The following is a 22571-nucleotide window of genomic DNA, read 5'->3' as shown; positions in this document are numbered from 1 at the left end:
AGTTGCTAGAAGAAGGCTTTTATTTTTATTTTTGTTTTTTTGTGGTACGCGGGCCTCTCACTGTTGTGGCCTCTCCCGTTGCGGAGCACAGGCTCCAGACGCGCAGGCTCAGCGGCCATGGCTCACGGGCCCAGCCGCCCTGCGGCATGTGGGATCTTCCCGGACCGGGTCACAAACCCGTGTCCCCTGCATCGGCAGGTGGACTCTCAACCACTGTGCCACCAGGGAAGCTGGGCTTTAAATTGTATTTTGTATTGTGAGATTTATATCCCAAAGGATGTTTGAGATGCTAGCTATGTTTAGATTTAATTTTCAGATCTTATCACACTTCATAGTGTGCACTGTTTTTTTCCCCCTACCCCTTGCAGATGTACAGCTTTTTTAGTAGAATGGAAATAATTTATTTCCAAACAAAGGGATGGGACTGATGTTCTTTGAATGTCCACCTTGATGATGATTTATATAAGGTGGACACAGACCCATCTTTTAGCAGGAATATGATTTTAGTTAATAGTAAAGTAGGAAAGAATACCACAACCATGAAAAAGAAAATTAAGCTCATATTTGAGAAGAGTTTTAGTGTTCATTGAGTATAAATCTGCAGGTACTGATTTGGACTCTGTTATAAGCCAGATAAATAAAACTACAGAAATTTAATGTGAATCGATTTGACATACAGTAGACTATTACCTGAATGTGACTTTTAATACATAAACTATATGGAGAAGTTAAACCAGAATACCATTTAATAATGTGCATTGAGAACTAGAATTAATAAGCAGATCAGAATACATTCATTGGCTGTGTGTTCTCTGATTAGGAGAGTCGAAATGGGAATTATGATAAACAAGTGGGTTGGTAAGGCTAAACTCAAAGCAGAGGGAACAAGAGGAAAGACCTTGGCAACTGGTGACATCAAACTGTGACTCCTCATTGGAGCCAAGTCCAGGAGTCCCCCAGTGGGTCACAGCCTGATGGATCCCAGCCTTTCCTATTAAATGATGACAAAGACATTGACAAAATTGCTTTGGTCATACAAGCCCTGTTCTTTCTGTTGGCTCATTCTTTCCCTAGTTAAAACCATTGACTAGGCTGTAGGTTGGTGCGGTTTTAGAGATGTTTAATTCAAGCTAATTAGAGTTTTAGGCAGTTTTTTCTTTGGCGTATATATTTTTAATTCTAGGACTTAATGGGTTTGCTTTTTATGTGTATGCAAAAAACTAATCTCATCTATTATGACTTGATTTTGTTATTTTAACTTTCTAAGGGTAGGCTTATCTTCACATTTCTCTTCCTTTTTGTACTAAACACAACTTGTACTCATCCTGTACAGTGTAGCGTAAGCATCTTTGCCTCAGTGCACGTCTTCATCTTCTTGATGTCCACTTCTCCTCCCTGTCGGATTTAGACTCCCCTCTTAGACTCTTCCCTCTCGTACCAGCCTGTGCTTCTGTGTTCTTCTTTCTTACACCCTTCTGGTATTGGTGGGTGGTAATAAACACATGGATGATTGGTTTAATTATGCCCAGTGCTCTCTTATCTGTTAAAAGTCGTCTATCTTTAATGAGTAAAGTTGCTTTCTTTTTAAATTGAAAACGTAATGCACTTTGATCCACAATAATAAAAAGGTTTCATTTCCTATTTTTCTTACCTTAAAGGGGTGTTTGGAAAAGTGTCACATAATTAAAGTTTCTTGAGTTGGTAATTCCACTAGGAAAATTCTGTAATAAATTTTATTTCTTCCCAATGTTCTGATGGGGAATGAGCTGGAAATGACCCTAATAGTCCTATTTCTTGACCTGAGCCATTTCATGAACATTTTTAAAGTATGATAATTAGTTTCAAAAAATCGTGATAGACCCAAATAAATCAAGATAAGGACGCAGTAAGTGGGGGTATAGAATGTGTCCTTCTTCGAAGTGCACATAATTTCTTAATTCCCCTTTACTGGTATACCTGATTCTTAACAGTTTTGACAATCGATGTTTTACTTTGAAGTTTTTTGAATAGATTTTGCCTCCAGTGCCTACTGTCATTCATCTCTATGGCATTTCATGGAACCAGGTGTGTAAGAAGGGTCACCATTTGTGACTTTCACAAAGAAGCCAAGAGCCAGGGTGTTGAAAGCCCTCGTGGAGGAGGCTGAATGAATTAATAATTCACCTGTGAAGGACTTTGGTAGAGAACAGAGTTCCTTCCTTCTCTTCCTGTAGAATAAGGAAGCCTTATTGTAAAAGTAGGTTTTAAGATTGCTTTCAAAGATGGTCACAGTGCAAGCAAAGAGTAAAGACAGGTGAAGCAGACACAACAGAGAGACAATACGGGCAGGAAATAAGATTATTTAAAAATGTATGCCCTGGAGTTCTTCCCCTGTGCTGGCAGAGGAGGGACCACAGATCTGACCCAAAGTTTCCTCCAATCTTAGGAAGAAGAAAAACAGATGGGACAGATGCTGGGAGATCCTAGCTTAGTAATTAGCCTCAGGAACCAATGGGATAGATTCTGTCAACAAGCTGGTTTCTTGTGTGCTGTTTTATAACTATGATCTGTTAATAGTATCCAAGGATTACAGTCCATGGGAGAAAAAATCTAGAACATTCCTTCCTGAAGCCCAAGGCCTAGTTAACTCGAATTGACATTACAGTCCCTACACTACAGTGTTAATTAGGGTAGATGTGTTGCTGCCTAAAGTCATGAGAGATTTTATTATTTAGAATAAGCATTTAAGCCTCATGAAACAGGAGCAGTTCTCAGTTACAGGAGGGAAGGTAGTGTTCACAGTCACAGATTCAGTCAACAAATATTAAGGACCTGCTACGGGTCCCACTGGGGATGTGGCAGTGAATAAGAACAGTTGTAAAAGGCAGTTAAGAGATGGATGTATAACAGTGTGAATGTACTTAATGCCCCTGAACGGTACACTTAAAAATGGTTCAAATGGTGAATGTTATGTCTCTTTTACCACAGTTTTAAAACTGCCGCAATCCAGCAAGTAAAAGGCAACTTCGTGGGACTAGATCAAGCACGTGGGGTGGGGGAATGTTAGGGTCTCTGAAAGGGGCCTCTTCCCTGCCTGGAGGGGTCCTTGAGCCCGTGATCCAGAAGGACTTGGGAGCCACTGCCCCCACCTTTTGAAGTTTAAGGAGCCAACTGGAGTCTGGGGTCCACGGGGTGCGACTGCAGAGGAAGGGGAAGGGCCCCACTGCCCTGGGAGGCTGGCGCCTTAACGTCTTCACTTAACCGAGCGTGTCCTGGTGCTTCCTTCACAGACGGCCATCCTGAGACGACAGGGGCGGTACGTATGCTCCACCATCCCTGCCAACGCACAGCAGGAAGCTCAGAGCTTATTTGTTACAGAGGTAATGTATTTCTTCTATGCCTCCTCCCCTTTTAAAAATTTCAGTGATATTTTCAAGAAAGTGTCAAAGAGGTAATTACATTTTTATGGTGGAAGTTAGAATAGAAAAATAATAAGAAGTTTTCAGAGTCTGAAACTTGGACAGAAATGTCAACAGGGGTCAATTTGATGACAAAACATGAATTCTACAAAACTTATCTCATAGCCTTAGAATAGGAGTAACTTGTGAATGAACTCACTGGACACCCAGCAGACTTTGATATTGTTTTTTTGTGTGTTTTTTTTTGCTGGTTTTTTTTTTTTTTTTTACATCTTTATTGGAGTATAATTGCTTTACAATGGTGTTATATTGTTTTTAATGGAGACTCAGCATATGCATTTATGTATTCGTTGACTTCATTTATGTGTTTATACTTGTAATTTATTATCAAGATTAGTTCAATATTCATGAAGTACCAGGTAACAATGAGCAGAGCCTAACTATCCCTGATCAATATATGATTATTATTACTTTTGTTTGAACATACAGAAAACGACTCTTTCGTTAAGGAGGAAAGAAAAATTATTGCTTTGAGATTGCTTGCTTGTTCTGTCTTGAGGTGTTTGTTTCTTCCTACAGGTGCCTTTAGATAGGATGAACGAGTTAGATGTTTTAATTTTGTTTCTTGAAGTGCTCCTTCATTTAAAAAATAGTGTATTTTTATCCCCATTTTTCTAGTTGATATTTAGGAGCTAAATATGCCCATCAATAAATTTGCCCACTACAAGGAAGCTATGCTGTTCTAAGCAAAGGACCATTACAATAACAACATTTAGTTTCACTGAGATTTTTGAAAACTTGAATGTATAGTTAAAATTTTTGAAGTGTGTTGTTCTCTTAGCATTCTGAAAAGGTAACTTCTTGTCTTACCTCCTTTGTCACTCTATTCGTAATATTAATGCAAGACAAACACAGCCAAATATGTTTACAGAGTCTCAAATGTTTATTTTAAAGCAGGACATTAGGCGAACTGTCCTGCAGCCTGTTTTTGTAAAGAAAGGTACACTGCGGCACAGCTGCACCCATTTGCTCGCTCACATATGCCTGTGACTACTTCACATTACAGCTCAGACACCAATGGCTGCAATGGACACAGTGTGTCCCTCAAAGCTGAAAATACTTGCTATCTGGTCTTTTGCAGAAAAAAATTTGTTGATCCTTGTTTTAAAGCATATAGTAAAATTGTTAATTACTAATTCAGTTCTCCCAGTTTCTTAAAAAAAATATTGTGTTTGAGGGACAGCTCTCCATTAGGTTCTCCCATCACTGCAGGCTGGGCAATAGCGACTTCACCCTGTGGGGCAGGAGCCAGCATAGCTACACCCTCTTGGGCCTCTTCCACCAGGGTGGAGTGCAACAGCACTTCCGCCCCGTACTCTTGTCCACAGGAGGATGACCTAATGGCTTTAAACAAAACAAAACAAAACTTCAAAAACCTTCCAGTATAACTTCAAAATATTATTGAATTTCACAAGTTTGAAAGGTCAGTCATGAAATCAGCCCAGTCAGATCCCTGTCTCTTTAGAGATGCAGTTCTCTGCGTACTGATTTCTGATTGAACCCCTTGTCTCCTAGACTTTCTACACCTCCAGAGGGGTGCGGGTTGCTTGCCTTGTTCTGTGCACCTGCCTTGGAATTTTGCCTGTGCCTGCCTTGTGGGTGGTCAACAATGGCTTATTAAATGAGTGAAGCTAGTTACTTAACCTGGTTAACTGTGTTTTTTGCAGTTCCTTATAGTTTAAAATATTTAAACATTGTAATTATCTTTCTTACCCATTTTCCCTAAGATATTAAAAATCTGGGCACTCAGGTGTTCTGTTCATAAATGCACTGATTATGTACAAGTGTATACTTATTTATTTATTTTTAATTGGGCAGGTACATTTTATACTTCGGAATAGGTTTAATATCCTACAAGAGACTTTGGTGGTATGAAAGCTGAAGTTGAAGGACTTGGTGAAAAACCAGAACAAAGATAATAGAGCATGTCCACAAGGCTGTGTCATACATAGTCTGACCTGACTTAGCTATGCTAATGGACCCAGGGATAGGATGGGAAAACCCAAACCTACAGATAATTCTGAAGTCATACTGGTTTTGGAATGTGATTTTGAGTGTGGATGTCTGATGTTCTAAATGTGAAAATGCTTTGAAATTAAAAAAAAAAGCAATTATAAGAATAAAATGGTATTTAAAAACATTTGTAACTACTTAGCAAAGAAATTGAAAAGTTGTTCAGCTCCCACATCTGACTTTGTTTTTAACCCTTCTCTGCTCTTTATTCCACCTCAGAATGATAATATAAAAAACTTATTCTACCTTCCGTTCACAACCTTGCCAATAGAGTGCTTAGTGTAGAGCCTGGCACAAGAGGCATTAGCTGTAGTTACTTTCATGACCTTGGGGTTTTGCTTCAGAAAGCCTTTGGGCATGAAGTATGAAATGGATAAAAAGGTTCACAGTATAAACAACAAAGTGAAGTAAACAGAATAGAGACTTTGTTCATGATGTTTCAGCCAGAGTCAAGTCAACTAGGTACGACTAATACATTTAACTACCTATGTTTTCACTTTATTCATTCATTTTTTGCCACACTGACATCTATATATGTGTAGTCTAGAGCTGTCCATACGGAAAAGCAAGTTCGCTGATGGAAAATAAATCAAATGCTTCACCTGTTGATTTTGACTCATTCATATTTGAAGATCTGGTGGAGGAGACCTTATAATCTTAAGACTCTACACACTACTCAGTGGATCCTCCTGGACAGATGAATGAAAGACACCGTGCTGGTTGGTCGAGCTTGTCAGATAGCGAGGTAGTTTAATGCAGTCCGTGTAGGTTGGTGTCACTGTGGAATCTGGGCAATGGACTGCTCCATACTTTGTACATTTGTACACATGCACGCACACATGTACACGTGAAGAGATCATGGTGCCACTGTGAATTGGAATCTAAATCTTTCTTCCTAATTACCTTACACTGTCCCTTATAAATAAAATGAAAATCTGAGGGCAAATGTATGTAATATTGACTAATGAGCAAGTTTTAATATTAGTAAATACTATGGAAGTATCTTTAGGTTCACACTTTCCATTTACTTTCATGTTCTTCTAGAAGCCCACATGACTTCTTAGGAGCCAAGTGGTTTTAAGTCAGAAACAGCACATTGTTATGTAAATGCAGCAAGAGGAGGTGAGGTTTGTCTCCTTGTAACATCTGCTTATCATCTGATCATGAATGACGATGACCTAAGTGACCCCTCTCCCAAGTGTAACATTTCAGTGGTTCTTAAGCTTCATAGGAACCTCTAATGGTGGCATTTCAGGCATGAGAGGGTTGAGGGGAAAGAATTTTTTTGATATTGGTGTGGGTGTGCATTCATAAACTTTCCCAAATGTTTTCCAAAAGTCATCACATGTCTTTTTTCTTTTTCTCTTATGCTTTTTTTTTTTTATGCTCTCCCCCCCTCCCCAAATAGTGCATCAAAACCTATAACTCTGACTGGCATCTTGTGAACTACAAATATGAAGATTACTCAGGAGAGTTTCGACAGCTTCCAAAGTGAGTAAATGATCAGACCACACAAGATGGGGTTATACACACAGGGAAAGTTCTTTGTACTTGAAATGCCTAGGGAGATGTGTAACTTCACATGCAATCAGAGTGATTAGAGAAAATATTTCTAGATGGTTTGTGTGTATATGGGTTAGCTATTGTTTACAGGGTATTTGTTAATAGTACTCAAACCTGGTACTCTGGGAATTGGTAGGTGGTAAGAAACACATGGATGGTTTAATTATGTTCAGTGATTCTGCTCAGGGTACCACTGATGAAACAAAAACAGGTGAGATTTTTTTCAGTGAGAAACAGAAAACAAAATGTAAGTGTATTGAAATATGCTGAGGTGTGTTTTATCTTAAAAATAATATTTTGAAGAGACATGAAAAGCATTTTATATTGAACAAATTTTATATTTAAAAAATGTACATCAAAGAACAAGCATTTTCTCAAATTTCTTTACGTCCTTTAAAGTATTAACTCATTCTAAAATATACCAAAAGCAAGTGTGTTTAGATTGATGAGCAGTAGTTAAAGTAAACCAGGTATAGATAGGTCTTGCCTTGAGAGGGTATCTGTTATAAAATGGTACATCCTGAAATAACACAGTTGGCAGATTTTAGTTTATTATGAAAATTGAAAGCACATAATGATGGATTGTGTTTCAAAAGTAACCGTTGCCAATGAAAATTTTAATTAAGACCCTGTTAATAAATTTTTCTTAGGGTTTGTTCCATCTATGAGTTTGAACTGTTTATACTATTCTCAGTGGACCTAGCTGTTTGTTTTTTCTGTTTGTGTGGTTCAGCCACTCCTTAAGAGCGTCCAGCCAACTTCCCAATTGCCTCTTTTTAAACCTCTGCTGAGAACACTCCCTTCCAGCATTGTCCAGATGGGTACGCTCCTTACTTCTGTATGTACCCAGTACTTATCTGGGGACTTAATTCTTCCTGTTTGGTCGGTAAAGCTATCTTCACTGATACGTTTGTTCATGCTCTTCTCATGACTGAAAGAGAACCGACCGGGGATTCGGTGTATTTTATACGATACACTTTTACTGCTGGTGGATTTTACCTCTTGGCGTTAATAAGAATTTCAGTTGTGTGATGAGAAGTAGACGAAGGTTGTAACAGTGATTAAGAACATAGACTCTGTAGTCGGCCTGCATCATCTACTTACTCTGCCCTCTGTAAGCCTTAGTGTCCTCATCTGTTAAGTGGTCTTAGCACCAGTCCCCACCATCTAAAGGACTAACGGAGTAACACATGTGAAGTATAGCACAGTGCTTAGCACATAATAACCGTTTAATGACTGATATCGTTATTGTCCTGTTTTTGTTGTTAATACCATCATCATTAAGACTGTGGTTTCCAATCACTTCAGATGGAGTGACCTCATTTAAACTTCGTATTAAAAGTTATTCTACCATGTGTTTATTTATTAATACACTTTCCCATTTTTAATCTACGTAACTCCCAACAAGCCATGCCGTCTTGTCTGCCTGGCTTTTGGGAGCTCTCTAACTCTTGCATCATCCACTTTGAAAAGCAACTTCATCTGCTGTTTTTATTCTTTAGCCAAGTGGGCCAGCTTTGGATTTGTTAAATGCTGGTTCCTTTGATGGGGGAAGAAATGCAGCATCTCTTCATAGATTAGGTAATTATAAAACAAGATTCTTTCTTCTTTTTAAAGCAAAGTGGCCAAGTTGGATAAACTTCCAGTTCATGTCTATGAAGTTGATGAGGAGGTGGACAAAGATGAGGTAGGATGCTTGCTGGCGGATCGAAGGATTCATTTAGTTCACAGATTTAGAAGATTCATTGGAAAATTACCAACATTTAGCCAAAACAGGAATTGGAATGTTCCTTGAAACCGGGGAGGAATTTTTTTAAAATGTATTGTTTGATTGATTGAAATAAGGTCTCTGTTTCAACTTGACTGCTTAGCATTGCCTGTTCCTCTGGTCCTTGTTTATTTGTTCTGAGATCATTTTCAAAGTCCTGGACAAGATTTGGCTACATTGTTAAAAGATCAAGATTACTTAGATCCTAAGTTGAGGTTGTTTTTCAGCAGGCTATTTGAAACAAACTGGCAGCCAGTAGATTTTAAATGGCTGTTTCTTCAGTGAGGGCTCTGAGTAAAGTAGATAGTACCCAGAACCTCTGAATTTAACAAGCCCACTCCCCCTACTATTGGGGGAACGGTTATGGCCAGAGAAGTGTATAAAGAGAGCCGGGCATTAAGGTGACCGTGTCCACTGAGCAAGGAAAACCTAATAAAAAGTTAGTGCTGCCCATCTCTGCATTACTTACTCTTCCCTACTCAGTATTAGATGCCTAATTGTGAGTGTTAACAATGTCCATGGTAGCAAATTATTTTAGAAACAACTTTAAAAATATTCTGGGAAGAGTGAGTGGTCATTCAAAATGAAAAATAAGATATTAAAAACTTGGTGCTGATTAATAGTAAGAGGAGGACCGATTGAAATAATGCACATAAGAGCGCACACCAAACTATAAAATCCTAGACAGGTAAGTTACTTCTATTATCACTAATAATAACAACAGTAAAACCACCAATATTAAAATTGAGGTGGGCTTCCCTGGTGGCGCAGTGGTTGAGAGTCCGCCTGCCGATGCAGGGGACACGGGTTCGTGCCCCGGTCCAGGAAGATCCCACATGCCACGGAGCGGCTGGGCCCGTGAGCCATGGCCGCTGAGGCTGTGTGTCCAGAGCCTGTGCTCCGCAACGGGAGAGGCCACAGCAGTGAGAGGCCCACGTACCGCAAAAAAAAAAAAAAAAAATTGAGGTGGTCTCAGACAAAGCATAAGACAGGTCTTTCTGCAGTTGTCTACTTGATTACAAAAATAAACATCATAATTAGACTAGTCCTCAGGAGGTGTGAGCTGGGTGACCTGACAGTGTAGTCCTCTCTTCCTAAGGCTCCTACTCAAGTGTGTATTGGACACAGTCTTAGAGGGCAGAGTCACAAGGCAGAGGTCTTAGAGAGTAAGGAAAGGGCGGGGGTCAGGATGTGGTGGAAGGTTTGCCACATTGTGTATTTGTGTGTGTGTATATTTCATCTGTCTGTCTGCTTATTATATGTGCAAATATAAGCCTGACTTATTTATAGCAGCAGCTGGCAGCCCCATGCCCTTAAACCCAGATCTCAGTGTTCGGGTCAGAACTCGAGGAAACATGTTTCTTTACTTTTCTAGCTGTCGCCCTTCACTTTTCTCTCTCCTCCTTTCCTCTCTCCCTGTTGTGGTCTTGCCTCTCTCTTTCCTTCATTTCTGTTGCCCCAGCATTTTATCTCTGCTTTCTTTATTGCCTGCCTCATATTTCCTTCCTTTCTTATTCACCTTTCCCTGAACTAAGCATCTGGGAAGTTTTCCAGGAATTTGCTTTTGTCCTCCAACTATATGGGAGTGTAATGTGAAAACATTTTTCATCAAACCGGGCGAGACCTTACAACTTGAGTGGTTAAGTATGGTATGTACTTTCTGTGGCTCATTAAACACTTAAAATACTTGGGGGGGAAAAAAAAACTTGGACTAGAACAAGCTTTGCTTTTTAATGGACTAGCATTTGCTTTTTAATGGACTAGGCTTGTTCCACCTCTTTTATTGATAAGTGGACACAGTAGGTGTTAGTGCCAGACAGTTACTCCAGTAAAGGGGCGAGGAGCAACCTGGTATGAATTGAATGGATTTCCCATCAGTAATATCGGGAGATTGATTGCGACGTTGCCCTTGTCTCCTAGGATGCTGCTTCCCTCGGCTCTCAGAAGGGTGGGATCACCAAGCACGGTTGGCTGTACAAAGGCAACATGAACAGTGCAATAAGCGTGACCATGAGGGTAAGGAGGCCCATCACCCTGCTTTCCCCTTACTAAGCCCTTTTTTTCCTGTGGGTCTTGGAAATGATGCTCAAGATGAATGGGCATGCTGTTTTTTCTGACAAAAGTGACATTGTCTGGTGAGTGAGATGCCTCCCTGGTGATCGGTGATCGACCCCCACTGGTACAGCCCCATTTCCACCCGCTCCCCTTGTCACCCTCCAACCACCAGCGTGATGAGATCATCGTAAGGCTGGTGTGAAGGTGCAGTCGCCTTACAGCCTTTCTTCTCCGTATTGACTACAAAAGGGATACTTGGTACCTCGTAGAACATCACCGAGGGGCTACACCTAAGCACTTTCATGGAGGTCTTCCTGCAGTAAAGTCAAGAAAAGCAAAAATCAAGGACTAAAGGGAAAATGGTTAAATTGGAAGGGGGTTGTCAAGAGAAAAGTAAAACTAGTGTAAAAACTATTCAGGAGAGAAGTAGGACCAATGAAAGGCCAGAATTAATAATAAAGAGAAACAATGGAAGTGAGGTAGGATGAGCAGGGGATAAAAGTTAAATCAGGGGAAATGCTGATTGTTGTAATCCTGAGGCTGGAAAATCGTCCAGTTCCGTGAGGCAGAGAACAGTTCCTACTCCGTGTGAGCAAGACACCCTGGGGATTTGAGAAAGTTTCCATCCTTCTGAGCTCCATCCCAAATTAGACTGAGCTCCATCCCAAATTAGAATTCCCTGCACCGCTTCTGGGTGGTTATGTAAAAATCTCTGATTCTGTGGGTGAGAAAAATGACCCAGGAATGCTTAGTGAACCAACTCCACAGAATTTAAATTCAGTAAAATTATTAGATGTGTTGGAGAGTCTTAACTCACCCAGTTACCTGGGGCGCTGGCCAGAATTAGATTTGTTTTGGAGAGAACTGAAATGGTTTTTTCATAGGGTGTACTTGTGAGTTATTGAGAGAGATTGTGGCTGTTTTCATCTTGAAACCATAATTATGTGTGTATTTTTCTCTCAGTCGTTTAAAAGACGATTTTTCCACTTGATTCAACTTGGTGATGGGTCCTACAATTTGAATTTTTATAAAGATGAAAAGATCTCCAAGGAACCAAAAGGATCAATATTTCTGGATTCCTGTATGGGTGTGGTTCAGGTAAATATGAAGCGAGTTTTATCGTTGAGTTTTCTCATTTGTAAAAGTACCATCTATGAATTAGCAGATTTAAGCAAACACTTCAAAAAATGGCAATATTCGTGGTAGAAGTGTAATAGCAGACTTAAAAATGAGTTAAAGGCTTGTTTTTCATCATTTTAGAAGATAGTGGGTACAACACACATGCAGAATTATGTCGTAGGAGGCCCGAGTGCTCTGCATATGAGTTTTTATGTTTAAAACCTGGCTCAGCTACTTTTTAAATTTAAATTCATTTATTTGTTTGTTTATTTTCGGCTGCGTGGGGTCTTCATTGCTGCACGCAGGGTTTCTCTAGTTGCGGTGAGCGGGGGCTACTCTTTGTTGTGGTACGCGGGCTTCTCATTGCAGTGGCTTCTCTTGTTGTGGAGCACAGGCTCTAGGCACGCAGGCTTCAGTAGTTGTGGCACGCAGGCTCAGTAGTTGTGGCTCGTGGGCTCTAGAGCGCAGGCTCAGTAGTTGTGGTGCACGGGCTTCGTTGCTCTGCGGTATGTGGGACCTTCCCAGACCAAGACTCGAACCTGTGTCCCCTGCATTGGCAGGCGGATTCTTAACCACTGCTCTACCAGGGAAATCCTCAGCTACTTTTTAACTGTGTGACCTTGGACTGGCTATTAACTGAAGTTTCTTCACATGCAAAATTCAGATAATGATAATATTTCCTTAATAGGGTAAGAGGATTGGATGAGTTAACTTGGAAATATTCAGAACAGTTCTTAGCATCTCTGGGATGACTTTTATCATGATAGTATCAATGGCACAGTGGTATATTGGCCAAGAGACTGGGTTTCAGATTCAGAGTGAGTTCAGATCCCTGCCCTACCCCTTACAGCTCTATAACCTTGGAGATATTTTTCAACTTCTCTGTGCCTCAGGTTCCTCATTTGTTAAATAGGGATAATGATAATACTGAATATGGTTATGGAAGGGATTAATCAATACATGTAAAGAGCTTAGAGCGGTGCTGGCACATGGTAAGCATTCAGCCAATATTAGGGTTGGGGTTAGGGTTTGTTATCATAGTGCTGTTACAGTTGTAGAGTTAGTCTTAAAAGTTATTTTAATTATACATGATACATGAATGTATTTGTATTATGAAATGTTAGACAGTACAGGTAGTGCAGAAGTCCCTGTTGACCCCCATATCTCCCTTTCTTAAAGAGCTACCATTAGCAGTTTGGTGTGCCTCCTTCCATGCCTTTGTAGAATTGCCTTTGAAAGCAGGTTGGCAGTTTCCCCAATCTGTCTGTTCGTCCGTCCATCCACTCATCCACTCCCCTCCAGTTTTCCAGGAATATCTAAGGCAGCAGTTTACAAGGATACATAAAACACAGGCTAATATAAATTTAAAGTGGTGTGAAAGGAGTCAGGGTAGGGAAGAGATGAAGTGGGATTAAGTTAAGGAAAAAGCATGTATTTTAAAGACCTCACTAACACCGGCTATGGTGGGTGACAAACCAGGCTCTACGCTTTCTAGCTTGGAGACCCGTTCAGTTGCACAGTGTCTGTAGATACAAACAGTCCAATTAGTCAGAAGCTGCCCGAGTAATCTCAGAATGAAGCCCATTCAGGCGTTTCTCTTGGGGGCCCTCATACAGAGGGCGCTGTGTGATGAACGAACAGTCTTCTTGACGGCTCCTCACAATAGACGCAGTCACCGTTATCAGAGAATTCTTCCTTAAGATGACTCACTGTTCACTGATGACATTAGCCCAAAGCTCGGTTCTCTAAGAAAGGTTTTGTGGGGCCAGTGTGACTAAGGTTAGAGACACAGCTCTGGTTTGACCCTCAGGTATACTTGCTTATGCATTCACATGTTTACTTAAAATTAAATTGCATTTTCATCCAAATAATACATTCATCTGGTTTAAATGTCAAACAGTACAGAGAGGTAGCACTAAAGGCACAGTCCTGCCAGCATCACCTCACTTCACCTACTCCCCACTCCCTGAAATGGTCATTTTCAACTTTTTCCACTGTTTTTTTTTTCTTGGGATTTGCCTCCATATTGCTAGGTAAGGAGTGTTCGCTGCTCTTCATTCATCAGTTGTGGACATTATGTGATTTTAGAGAGGATTTTAGCTCCTGCAGCCCTCCTTCATGCTCTAAGCTGGACCGACTGCTTCCTCAGCCTCTGCACAGTCACCATCCTGGAAATTCCCTTTGCTGTCCTGCCTGTGTCAGATTCCTTGTTTCCAGGATCCCATGTCGTCTTCTTTCTCGTTTTCCTTTCTTGTTTTGGAGGAACACATCCTCCAGGAGCTTCCTGGAAATCATGTGTAAGATCTTAATTTTTTGAGAGTTAGACGAAATTTACCTTAGAATTTGAAGGCGTTCCATTGTCTTCTAGATGCTTGTGTTGTTTTGGAGTCTTATGTTATTCCCTATTCTTCACAGTCTTCTCCTTATCTCTTATCTATGGTGACCTGAAATTTAGGTTATTGTGTCTTGATTTTGATTTTTTTGGTAAGCTTTTTTGTTAAGGCATGACATAAGGAGAAAATAAACATGTAATGAATGAGTTTTTACTGAGTTTAGATCTCTATTATCTATTTGTGCTGAGAAGTCTGTTCTTGTTCTGGAGACTCTGTCCTGCATGTTCTAGCCGCCTGGGTCTTCTGAACTCTGGGCAGCCTCCTCAGTTAGCAAAACTGTTGGACTCTGTTCAGGCTCACCTTCCTGGGTCCAGATACGGCCTCCAGGCAGGAAGTGATGAGGTGATGGTAGGGCTCACCTCATCTATTTCCTTTCTATCAGGGATCACAGGGCTGCCCTGATGGTTGCAAAATACCTAAAAACAGTTGTTTCATCTATTTTGCCCAGTTATTTCTAGTAGTTATGTTGGGAGAATAAGTCCAGACCTTGTTGCTTCATCGTGGTCAGCATGGAAGTTGGGGGTCCAAACTCAGCTGGCTACAGGGGCCAAGCAGATAAATTAAGTGAAAGAAGAGGCCTGGGTGTAAAGTGATAGGAAATGCTGGGGACTGTGACAAACTGGAGCACAAGTGGTCCCGTTTAAAGGGGCAGCTGATGTGCTGGGTGGCACTGCCAGCTCAAGGTTGCCAGCTCATCTGGTTCAGGAAAACCAGAAATACAAAATTTTAGTTAAATCTTGGTATTTTTAGTTACTGGTGACTAATTTAAAAACAAACAACCCCCCCCGAAAAAAACATTGTTTTTGGTCCTCTAGTGCAGGACCAAACCCTAGATCAAGGTGATAGCACCACTTAATATTCATTGAGAATTATTTTTGCATCAACAGCTAATTGGCACATGGCACTCTCAGCTTGTAACCCAAACTCAGCTGAAAGCTGCCACTGTAGAAACCAAATTATATCAAAGTATGTTTATTCACAGCATAAAGGAAGGAGTACCAGAGCGAATTGTCAATGACAGTGAAGTAACTTCTTGGGTGGGATTGCCAAGTAGGAGTTCCATTTGGATTCTTAAGCTGAGAGACCTTTTCAGTTACATTTTAGTTGAGTTTTCTGGCATTGACTTTAAAAAAATGTTTAAAGCAAAACTAAATATATTTGGCAACTCATTTGGAAAGTAGCAGTAATTACTTTTGTTTTATAAGAGTTTTGTTGCCTGTCTTCAGCAGAGTATAGGTGATTTACAGTACGGAGTCCCCAATCACTCAGTCTCTGGAATACATTTCGGAATCTAAAGTTCTGGCTTCAGTGGCCATCCCTTCCTTCATATTCTTTTTGCAGGTGTGGCTGATGGTGTTTTACATTTAACGAATTGTGTCTAAGGCTTCAATATGTTTAAATAATTTGTTTTTATCTCCACATCTGTTTGTAAGCTCACCTCCAAAAGTTGAGGCTTAAGTATTTCAGGTTTTTTTTTTTTAATATTGCTTTTGGACATTGTAAAAATATGAGCTGATTAAATGCTATGAGTTCAAAGAAATGCCTATGCTAAAATTTAAAACTAGACCTGAAAAGAATCCAGTTACGAATCTTGAGCCCTAAAAGTATTTTAGAACCTTGAAGTTGATTACACTTATTTTGCAGATAAGGAAACTGAGGCTCAGAAAGAGGAATAATTCAGCATCAAGGCCTAATGCTCACCCTACTTTTAACTTACTTTCATAGTAATGAGTAGGTGAGGAGTGCAGGGGAGAGAACTCCTTTCATATCTGGCCTCTGACCCCTTCTCTGACTCCTTCTGTGAAGTGAGGTGTGAGGCGTTGTGCACAGTGGTCTGCATGCTCTGCTGGGAGCAGTTCTCTCCTGAGAACCATGCTGCAGAGGTCACAGAGGCGACTTTGGGAGGGCCACCCTGTCCCCGAGACATTCACTGAGAGCCCCCTCAGGGACTGCGGCTAACCAGCTAGAATTTTAGTGGGCGAAGGCTCTGCTCGGACGCCGCACATTGGTGGGAATTTGTGATGTCACGTCCCTCAGCCTGTAAGTACCAGGAGTCTTGTGTCATGTTCCTCGGAGCTGAACCTCTATCTAGTGCAGTCACCAGGGCGATTTTACCCACCAGGGGATGTTTGATAATATCTGAAGACATGTTTTGATCTTCACAACTGGGGGGCTATGCTACTGGCATCTAAGGAATAAGGCCAGGCTGCTTCTAAACAGGCTACAGTGCACAGGACGGTCCCCATAACAGTTACTGGCCCCAAGCGTCAGTAGTGCCAAAGTGGAGAAACCCTGGCCTCGTGCACATTCATCCTTCGTCATTTAATGCACATGGACTGCGGTTTTTATACTTTGAGTAAGATACCCTTTCACAGGCATAAAAGCTGGAGGCACGAGGGAAGCTGGAGGAAGGTAGACATGGTGTCTAAATACCTTTTGGGCCTCATAAATGATGAGAAAGTTCCAGGTAAGGAAATCAGACATATTGATAGATAATGGTTTGCTTTTAAAATGTGATACCACATACTACTTCATTAAAAAAGATAGGAGCTAGAGGAACTGAAAATTTTCAATGAAATTTCATTCATTCAGATATTTTTCAGGAGCCTATTATTTGCCAAGCAGTGTTCTAGAAATAGGGATGTAGCACTGAACAAAAGAAATCTCTGCTCTGAAGAGCTTCCATTTCATTGGATGGGACAGACAACAAATAAATATGTAAAATGTGTAATGTGTCAGATGGGGAAATAAAGCCATGAAGAAAATAATTCAGGGAAGGTGGATACAGATGGGGGTTTATTGGGAAGGGGCTTGCCTTTTTAAATAACTTGGTCCGAAATGCCGATGAGATAGTACCCATCAGCAGATAATAAAGAGAAGAATTTTTAAGGCTGTTCCAGTTCTTCTGAAATGTGTCTCTTTACCCTTTTTCTGTTTCAGAACAACAAAGTCAGGCGTTTTGCTTTTGAGCTCAAGATGCAGGACAAAAGTAGTTACCTTTTGGCAGCAGACAGTGAAGTGGAAATGGAAGAGTGGATCACAACTCTGAACAAGATTCTCCAGCTCAACTTTGAAGCTGCAATGCAAGAAAAGCGAAACGGAGACTCTCATGAAGGTAGGCAGGTATAGCTTTCCCCAGGTGCATGCACACTCTGCGGGTGTCTTCTGTTTTGCCAGAGGGCACAGGAAGTAGCCAGATTACTGCAGAGGTACATGGAGGTGGGACAGACGTGAGCTCCTTAGAGATAACCTGTCAGCAAAGATTTTGTCCCAGTAGAATGTCCTACCCTGACATCATTTGTATAATGAGAAGAATCACAGCTTTGGAGGCAGAAAGGCATACCTGAGTTCAAGTCCCAGCAATACCATTTTTCAGCCGTGAGACCTTGGGCGAGCCACTTATGTTTTCAGAGCCTTGGATTACTCTCTTGTAAAATGGGAATCAAAACAGAACTTGCTGGTCAATGGGAAGATTAAACAAGATAATGTATCTCAAGTACCTGGCATAGAGTCGGCACTTCAAATACTAATTATAGTTTTTATTGTTATCATTAATCATATCCTTTGGAATTTTCAAGTCAAAGTTAGGATGGGCAGAAGCCACAGATTAAATTGGTTGGGAAAATCTGGCTATGTTCTTGACAATTCATGTTTTATTTCAGGCCCTTGGACAGGTGATTCCCAACTCTGGCTGTGCTTTAGAAGTCCCTGGAGACTTTTAACAAGTACTCTTTCCTTTGTCCCACCAGAGATTCTGGTTTAGTTGGCCTGGGCTGGTGCCTGGTGGGTGTGGCCATGTGTGCTGCTGTCCATAGCTCTTGACAGTTCTGGTTAGACACTGTCCGTGCTGCTCCAGCCATCAAATGTTCAGCTCTCACCACTGGGCCTGGCATCAGCATTTTTTAAAAGCTCTGAGGTGTTTCTGTTGGGTATCCAGAGTTGCAAACCACTGTGTGAAAGGGCACATAAGAGAAACGGCCTTCCTCCTCTTGTTTTAAATAAAATGCTTTCAACTGTGAGTGACTTAGGTAATCTGTTTTGCTGTTTTAGATGATGAACAAAGCAAAATAGAAGGTTCCGTTTCCGGTTTAGATAGCTACCTGCCTGAACTTGCCAAGGTAACATCATCTTAAATCTTCTGCTCTTCACAGAATGATATTGAAAGGATTAACAAATACATTAGAGTAAATTATTAAAATCATGGTGTAGTTACTGCTATTTTTTGACTTCAGCATTTGGTGAGGTGAAACACATGGCTGACTTCTTAAGTCGGATTTGAGTCTGTTTTCCAGAAAGTACCTTACAAAGTATTCTCTTTTTGTTATTCTTTGTTTTCCCCACATAATATTTAATGCCACATTAGAAGTACTGAAGAAATAACCAAGGTGCACAGGTAAATGTTTCCATAGTAACATGTTACTTAATATGTTCACACATACTCTTCCCCTATTCAAGTTAATAGAGGCAATTCCAAAAAGGATGGATAAGTAATAATCTTGTTACTGAACCAGAGGGTTGCCTGAGTTATATGAATTTTTCCCGGGTCAGTCTGAATGAAAAAAAAAAAAGTTATACCTGTTTTTTATAATCTTGAGAAACTCAAAAAGTTACTGAAAAGCACGAAGATCAAAACAACCATATTCCCACCACCCAGATTCAACACCTGTTACTGTGTTGTCTTTTCAGCTTCAACATTTTTTAAAGAAATAAAAATATCAGTTATACTTGAAATTCTTTTTTAAACATCATCTGTATTCCATTCCCTTCTTCCCCCACAACCTCAACTAGAGACAACCACTATTATGAGTTTTCTGGAAATACTTCCATTTGATTTTCATATCTTTACCAATATATCTATCATAATAATATGTGGCTGTGTTTTGTACGTTTAACATATTATATAAATGCTAACATATTATTCTGTACTTCTTTTTATTTTTAAATTAGCCTTGTTTTTGAGATCCATCCAAGTTGGTATATAGATCTAATTCATACCCTTTATTGCATTGTGTAAGCATTTTATTTTAGCAGTTCTATTATTTCCAATTTTTTCTATTACAAACAGTGCTACAATGAATATCCTTGTACTTGCCTCCTTGTGTACATCCCTGAATAATTCTTTTTAAATGAGAGAAATATCCTTGTCTTCTTTGGCCCTTTATATTCTTACTCTGTTATTGCCTTTCTATTCTTGTGTGTGTGTGTGTGTGAATACAGTGAAATAGAGACGCTACACACCCGTATCTTAAACACTGTAATAGAAAACATGGTTTATCTATATACCATTATAAATAGACTAGCATTCAACATTGACCTTTACTTTAAGACAACATAGCTGTTCTAAAATATAAAATCTCCCTCCCTGGCTAGGACTTTAGAGCATTGTTTTTCTTTAGCACTTGACTGTTACCACAGTATCTTTTTAGCACCTGCCTATTAAAGCTAATTTTAGTGCTACCATTGTAACCTCCTTCTAGGCTGGGAAGAGTTTAGCTTGTGTGTTTGTGCTTTCATGTTATGAACTTCTGTGTGTCATATTTTGCATTGAGATTCGCTTTTTTGTTATGTTTTGGGGTTCATGATTTCTCAAAGCAAAATCTCTGTTGAAATAGATAATATATGTAGTGCAATCTAGAATTTTAAAAGTTAACTTTCTACACTTACTGGGTGAACACAGTGGATACCTAGGAGAAGACTCATATTATTTGAGCTTAATGTTGATTAATTAGAAATGTTTTTTTTTCTTGTGAAGACAAACAGGAGTTGTGCCTTCCTTTCTTCTCTCACTGCCTACTACTACCTGGCCTTCAGAATTCCTTGATCCTAAGACCTAAGGAGATATATATCACATATATTTATTCTTTAAAATATATATATATATACATATTTATAAAACATATTTGAAGATGTTTTTCAAACTGGTGGGTAATGACCAAGTTAGCTGAAGCTATTTTAGTTAGTAAAAAGTAATTAAATTGGTCTAATTAAATTAAATTAAATTAATTGGTTTCAATCTCCATTTCTCATTTACTTTTAAATTTTGTCTTCTTTTTTTATTGAAGTAGAACTTATATAGAGTAAAATGCTCAGGCCCTAATTGTATAGCTTGATGGATTTCACGTTTGTGCACCCACATAACCCCCAACATATTGAACATTTCCAGCACCTCAGCAGACTGTCTTGTATCCTCCGTCCCAGCTGACATTCTCGTTGTTTTGACCTCTATGACTGTAGATTAGTTTTGACTATTCTAGACCTTCCGAAAAGTGGAATCATCCATATGACTCTTTGTGTCAGGCTTCTTTAGCTCAACATTATGTGACCCAGAATAAAAAAATGGATAGAATTGAATAGAGGATAGTAAAGTGCACTGCCTTTAATAATGATAGATATTATTTAAGATATATGTGTATATCATGCATATATCATATGTTGATATATATATGTAGAAAGAGAGTGAGTGTGTTTGTGTATGTGTGTGTTGGGTTGTGATGTAAATGTATTTCTTAACTGTGGATCATGGTCAGAACCTAAAAAGTGCAGCATTATAAGGGACTTAACTGTTGTTTCCCACCCCCACCCCCCCCCACCCCAGCTCTCAAGTGTTTTTAAACCATTTTAATTTAAGAAGGTAGAAAAAGTGCAGAAGGTAATTTTTCGAAGAGAAAAAAAAAGAAAATTAAGGTGTGCTGTTATTCACCAGCATGCTGCCATCCCACTTGTGGGGCAGGTGTCTGTTGGTGATGCCTCTTGTCCGCCTGCTTGGTGGCAGAAGTGCAGTGTGAGGGGCTCAGGCACCAGTGTGCCTGGCTTTTCAGCCCCTTCATCATCCAGGGCCCCGAGTGTGAGTGGTTTTGACTATTTATAACCCCCTCCAGTGTATCTGGGGTGGGATCATTTGTACCTGTTAAAAAAGGAAGGAGGTTGATTGATACCTGGTCATCCTGATTTTAGAAGGAATGGATTCCAGAGTGTGAGATTGAATAGGGGTGGGAGGGCGTGTGGGAGCGGGAGGGAGGCTCGAGTTGCACAGCTAGGCAAGGAGGGAGAGTTTAGTCGAGGTGAGGAGGTTAAGAGGGCAGTTAAGAGGGAAAGGTCCATGGGGAGATCAGGCCACAGTTACATCAGATTGCAGAGAAAGGACTAGAACAGTGGGGGCAGGCAAAGGTGTAATTTAATGGCAGGCTCCACTCAGGTCAACTCCTCTTTCTGCTTCATTCATCCTGTTGCCCCGGCTTTTGTTTTCCACTGTGACGGAAACATAACCAAACAGGATATGAGCGACAGGAAGTTGTTTTAGTACAAAAATAGCTGGTGTCTCATTGTGGAATGTGATGGAGGGGCCCTTGACATACAGTAGGAGTGATATGGAATTAGGTTTTCAGAATATTTTGTATGTTCTTGGCCCTTTTGTTGCTTGTACATTTAGTACTGAACATCTCTATTGTTTTCTTATGGGGACATACTGTGTATACCCTAAAACCTGTTCTTTTCCTCCTATTGTCTAAAATGGAGCCAAACATATGTTTGTTCTAAACGTAACAGCATTTATAGTATCAGAGTACACAGTCTTATAAACATTTTTATGAAATAAACACAAACTGTAGTTAAAGTTAGTTAATTGATTTCTTCCCTACAGTGTCAAGGGGTAATATGATCATGTGGTAAACCCGACTACTATTTATTTGATAAATATTTTTTTCTGGTTACATTTACCTTAGGTAACATTGAAATGAATATATATATATGTATGTATGTATATATATCGCCTCCTGTAAAGGTAGTATGAAGAAAACCCTCATGCTCCCACCTTATATTTTCCTCCATAGCTTTTCTATTTTTGAGCTCTTTGTGTACTCAAAAAACAGCTGCTCACTCTTAATTTGGCCTCCCCATGTGGTTCCTGTTGAACCAGAATTGCTCCCATTCTGTTACCTTGTAACTTCTTTATAGTGAATGAATTTACCTTTCTTGGTAAATCTTCCACAGTTGAACACAGGCTAGAGTCTGGTGTCTCAGACTTTATGGTCTCATTGAGGTTGAGTGAGCATCAGGAGGCCAAGTTCAGCAGTACTTGTCAGAACCCAAACAGTTTCACAGACACCTTCTCTGAGATTTTTAAACCACATCTGTAATAAATGCTTCCTTCTCTGTATCCTAATCCAGAAAATTATGTCATTGTGTTATGATACAAAGGAACCG

The 22571-nt window shown here is 40.0% G+C and overlaps 1 protein-coding gene across 33 annotated transcripts in view; it reads left to right on the top strand.

Annotated features, from left to right (window-relative positions):
- Positions 1–22571, top strand: part of DOCK9 (dedicator of cytokinesis 9) — a 326031-nt gene that overhangs the window by 188229 nt on the left and 115231 nt on the right. For 31 of the 33 annotated variants that reach the window (XR_002173395.3, XR_002173394.3, XR_012327751.1 and 28 more), the window contains exons 3-9: positions 3270–3359; positions 6880–6962; positions 8652–8721; positions 10723–10818; positions 11821–11955; positions 17310–17484; positions 18420–18487. Coding sequence is in view for 28 of the 33 variants with exons in the window: in XM_019920847.3 (XP_019776406.1) it covers positions 3270–3359; positions 6880–6962; positions 8652–8721; positions 10723–10818; positions 11821–11955; positions 17310–17484; positions 18420–18487 (717 nt within the window). In the remaining 5 variants the exon portion in view is untranslated. Of the gene's footprint in view, positions 1–3269; positions 3360–6879; positions 6963–8595; positions 8616–8651; positions 8722–10722; positions 10819–11820; positions 11956–17309; positions 17485–18419; positions 18488–22571 lie in introns of those variants that run through there. The other 2 variants (XM_019920850.3, XM_019920854.3) reach the window with 2 other exon arrangements.

Source organism: Tursiops truncatus, chromosome 18 (assembly GCF_011762595.2).
Source record: "Tursiops truncatus isolate mTurTru1 chromosome 18, mTurTru1.mat.Y, whole genome shotgun sequence".
NCBI lineage: Eukaryota > Metazoa > Chordata > Mammalia > Artiodactyla > Delphinidae > Tursiops > Tursiops truncatus.
Note: the sequence above shows the minus strand (reverse complement) of the source record. Positions and strands in the feature narration are given on the sequence as shown.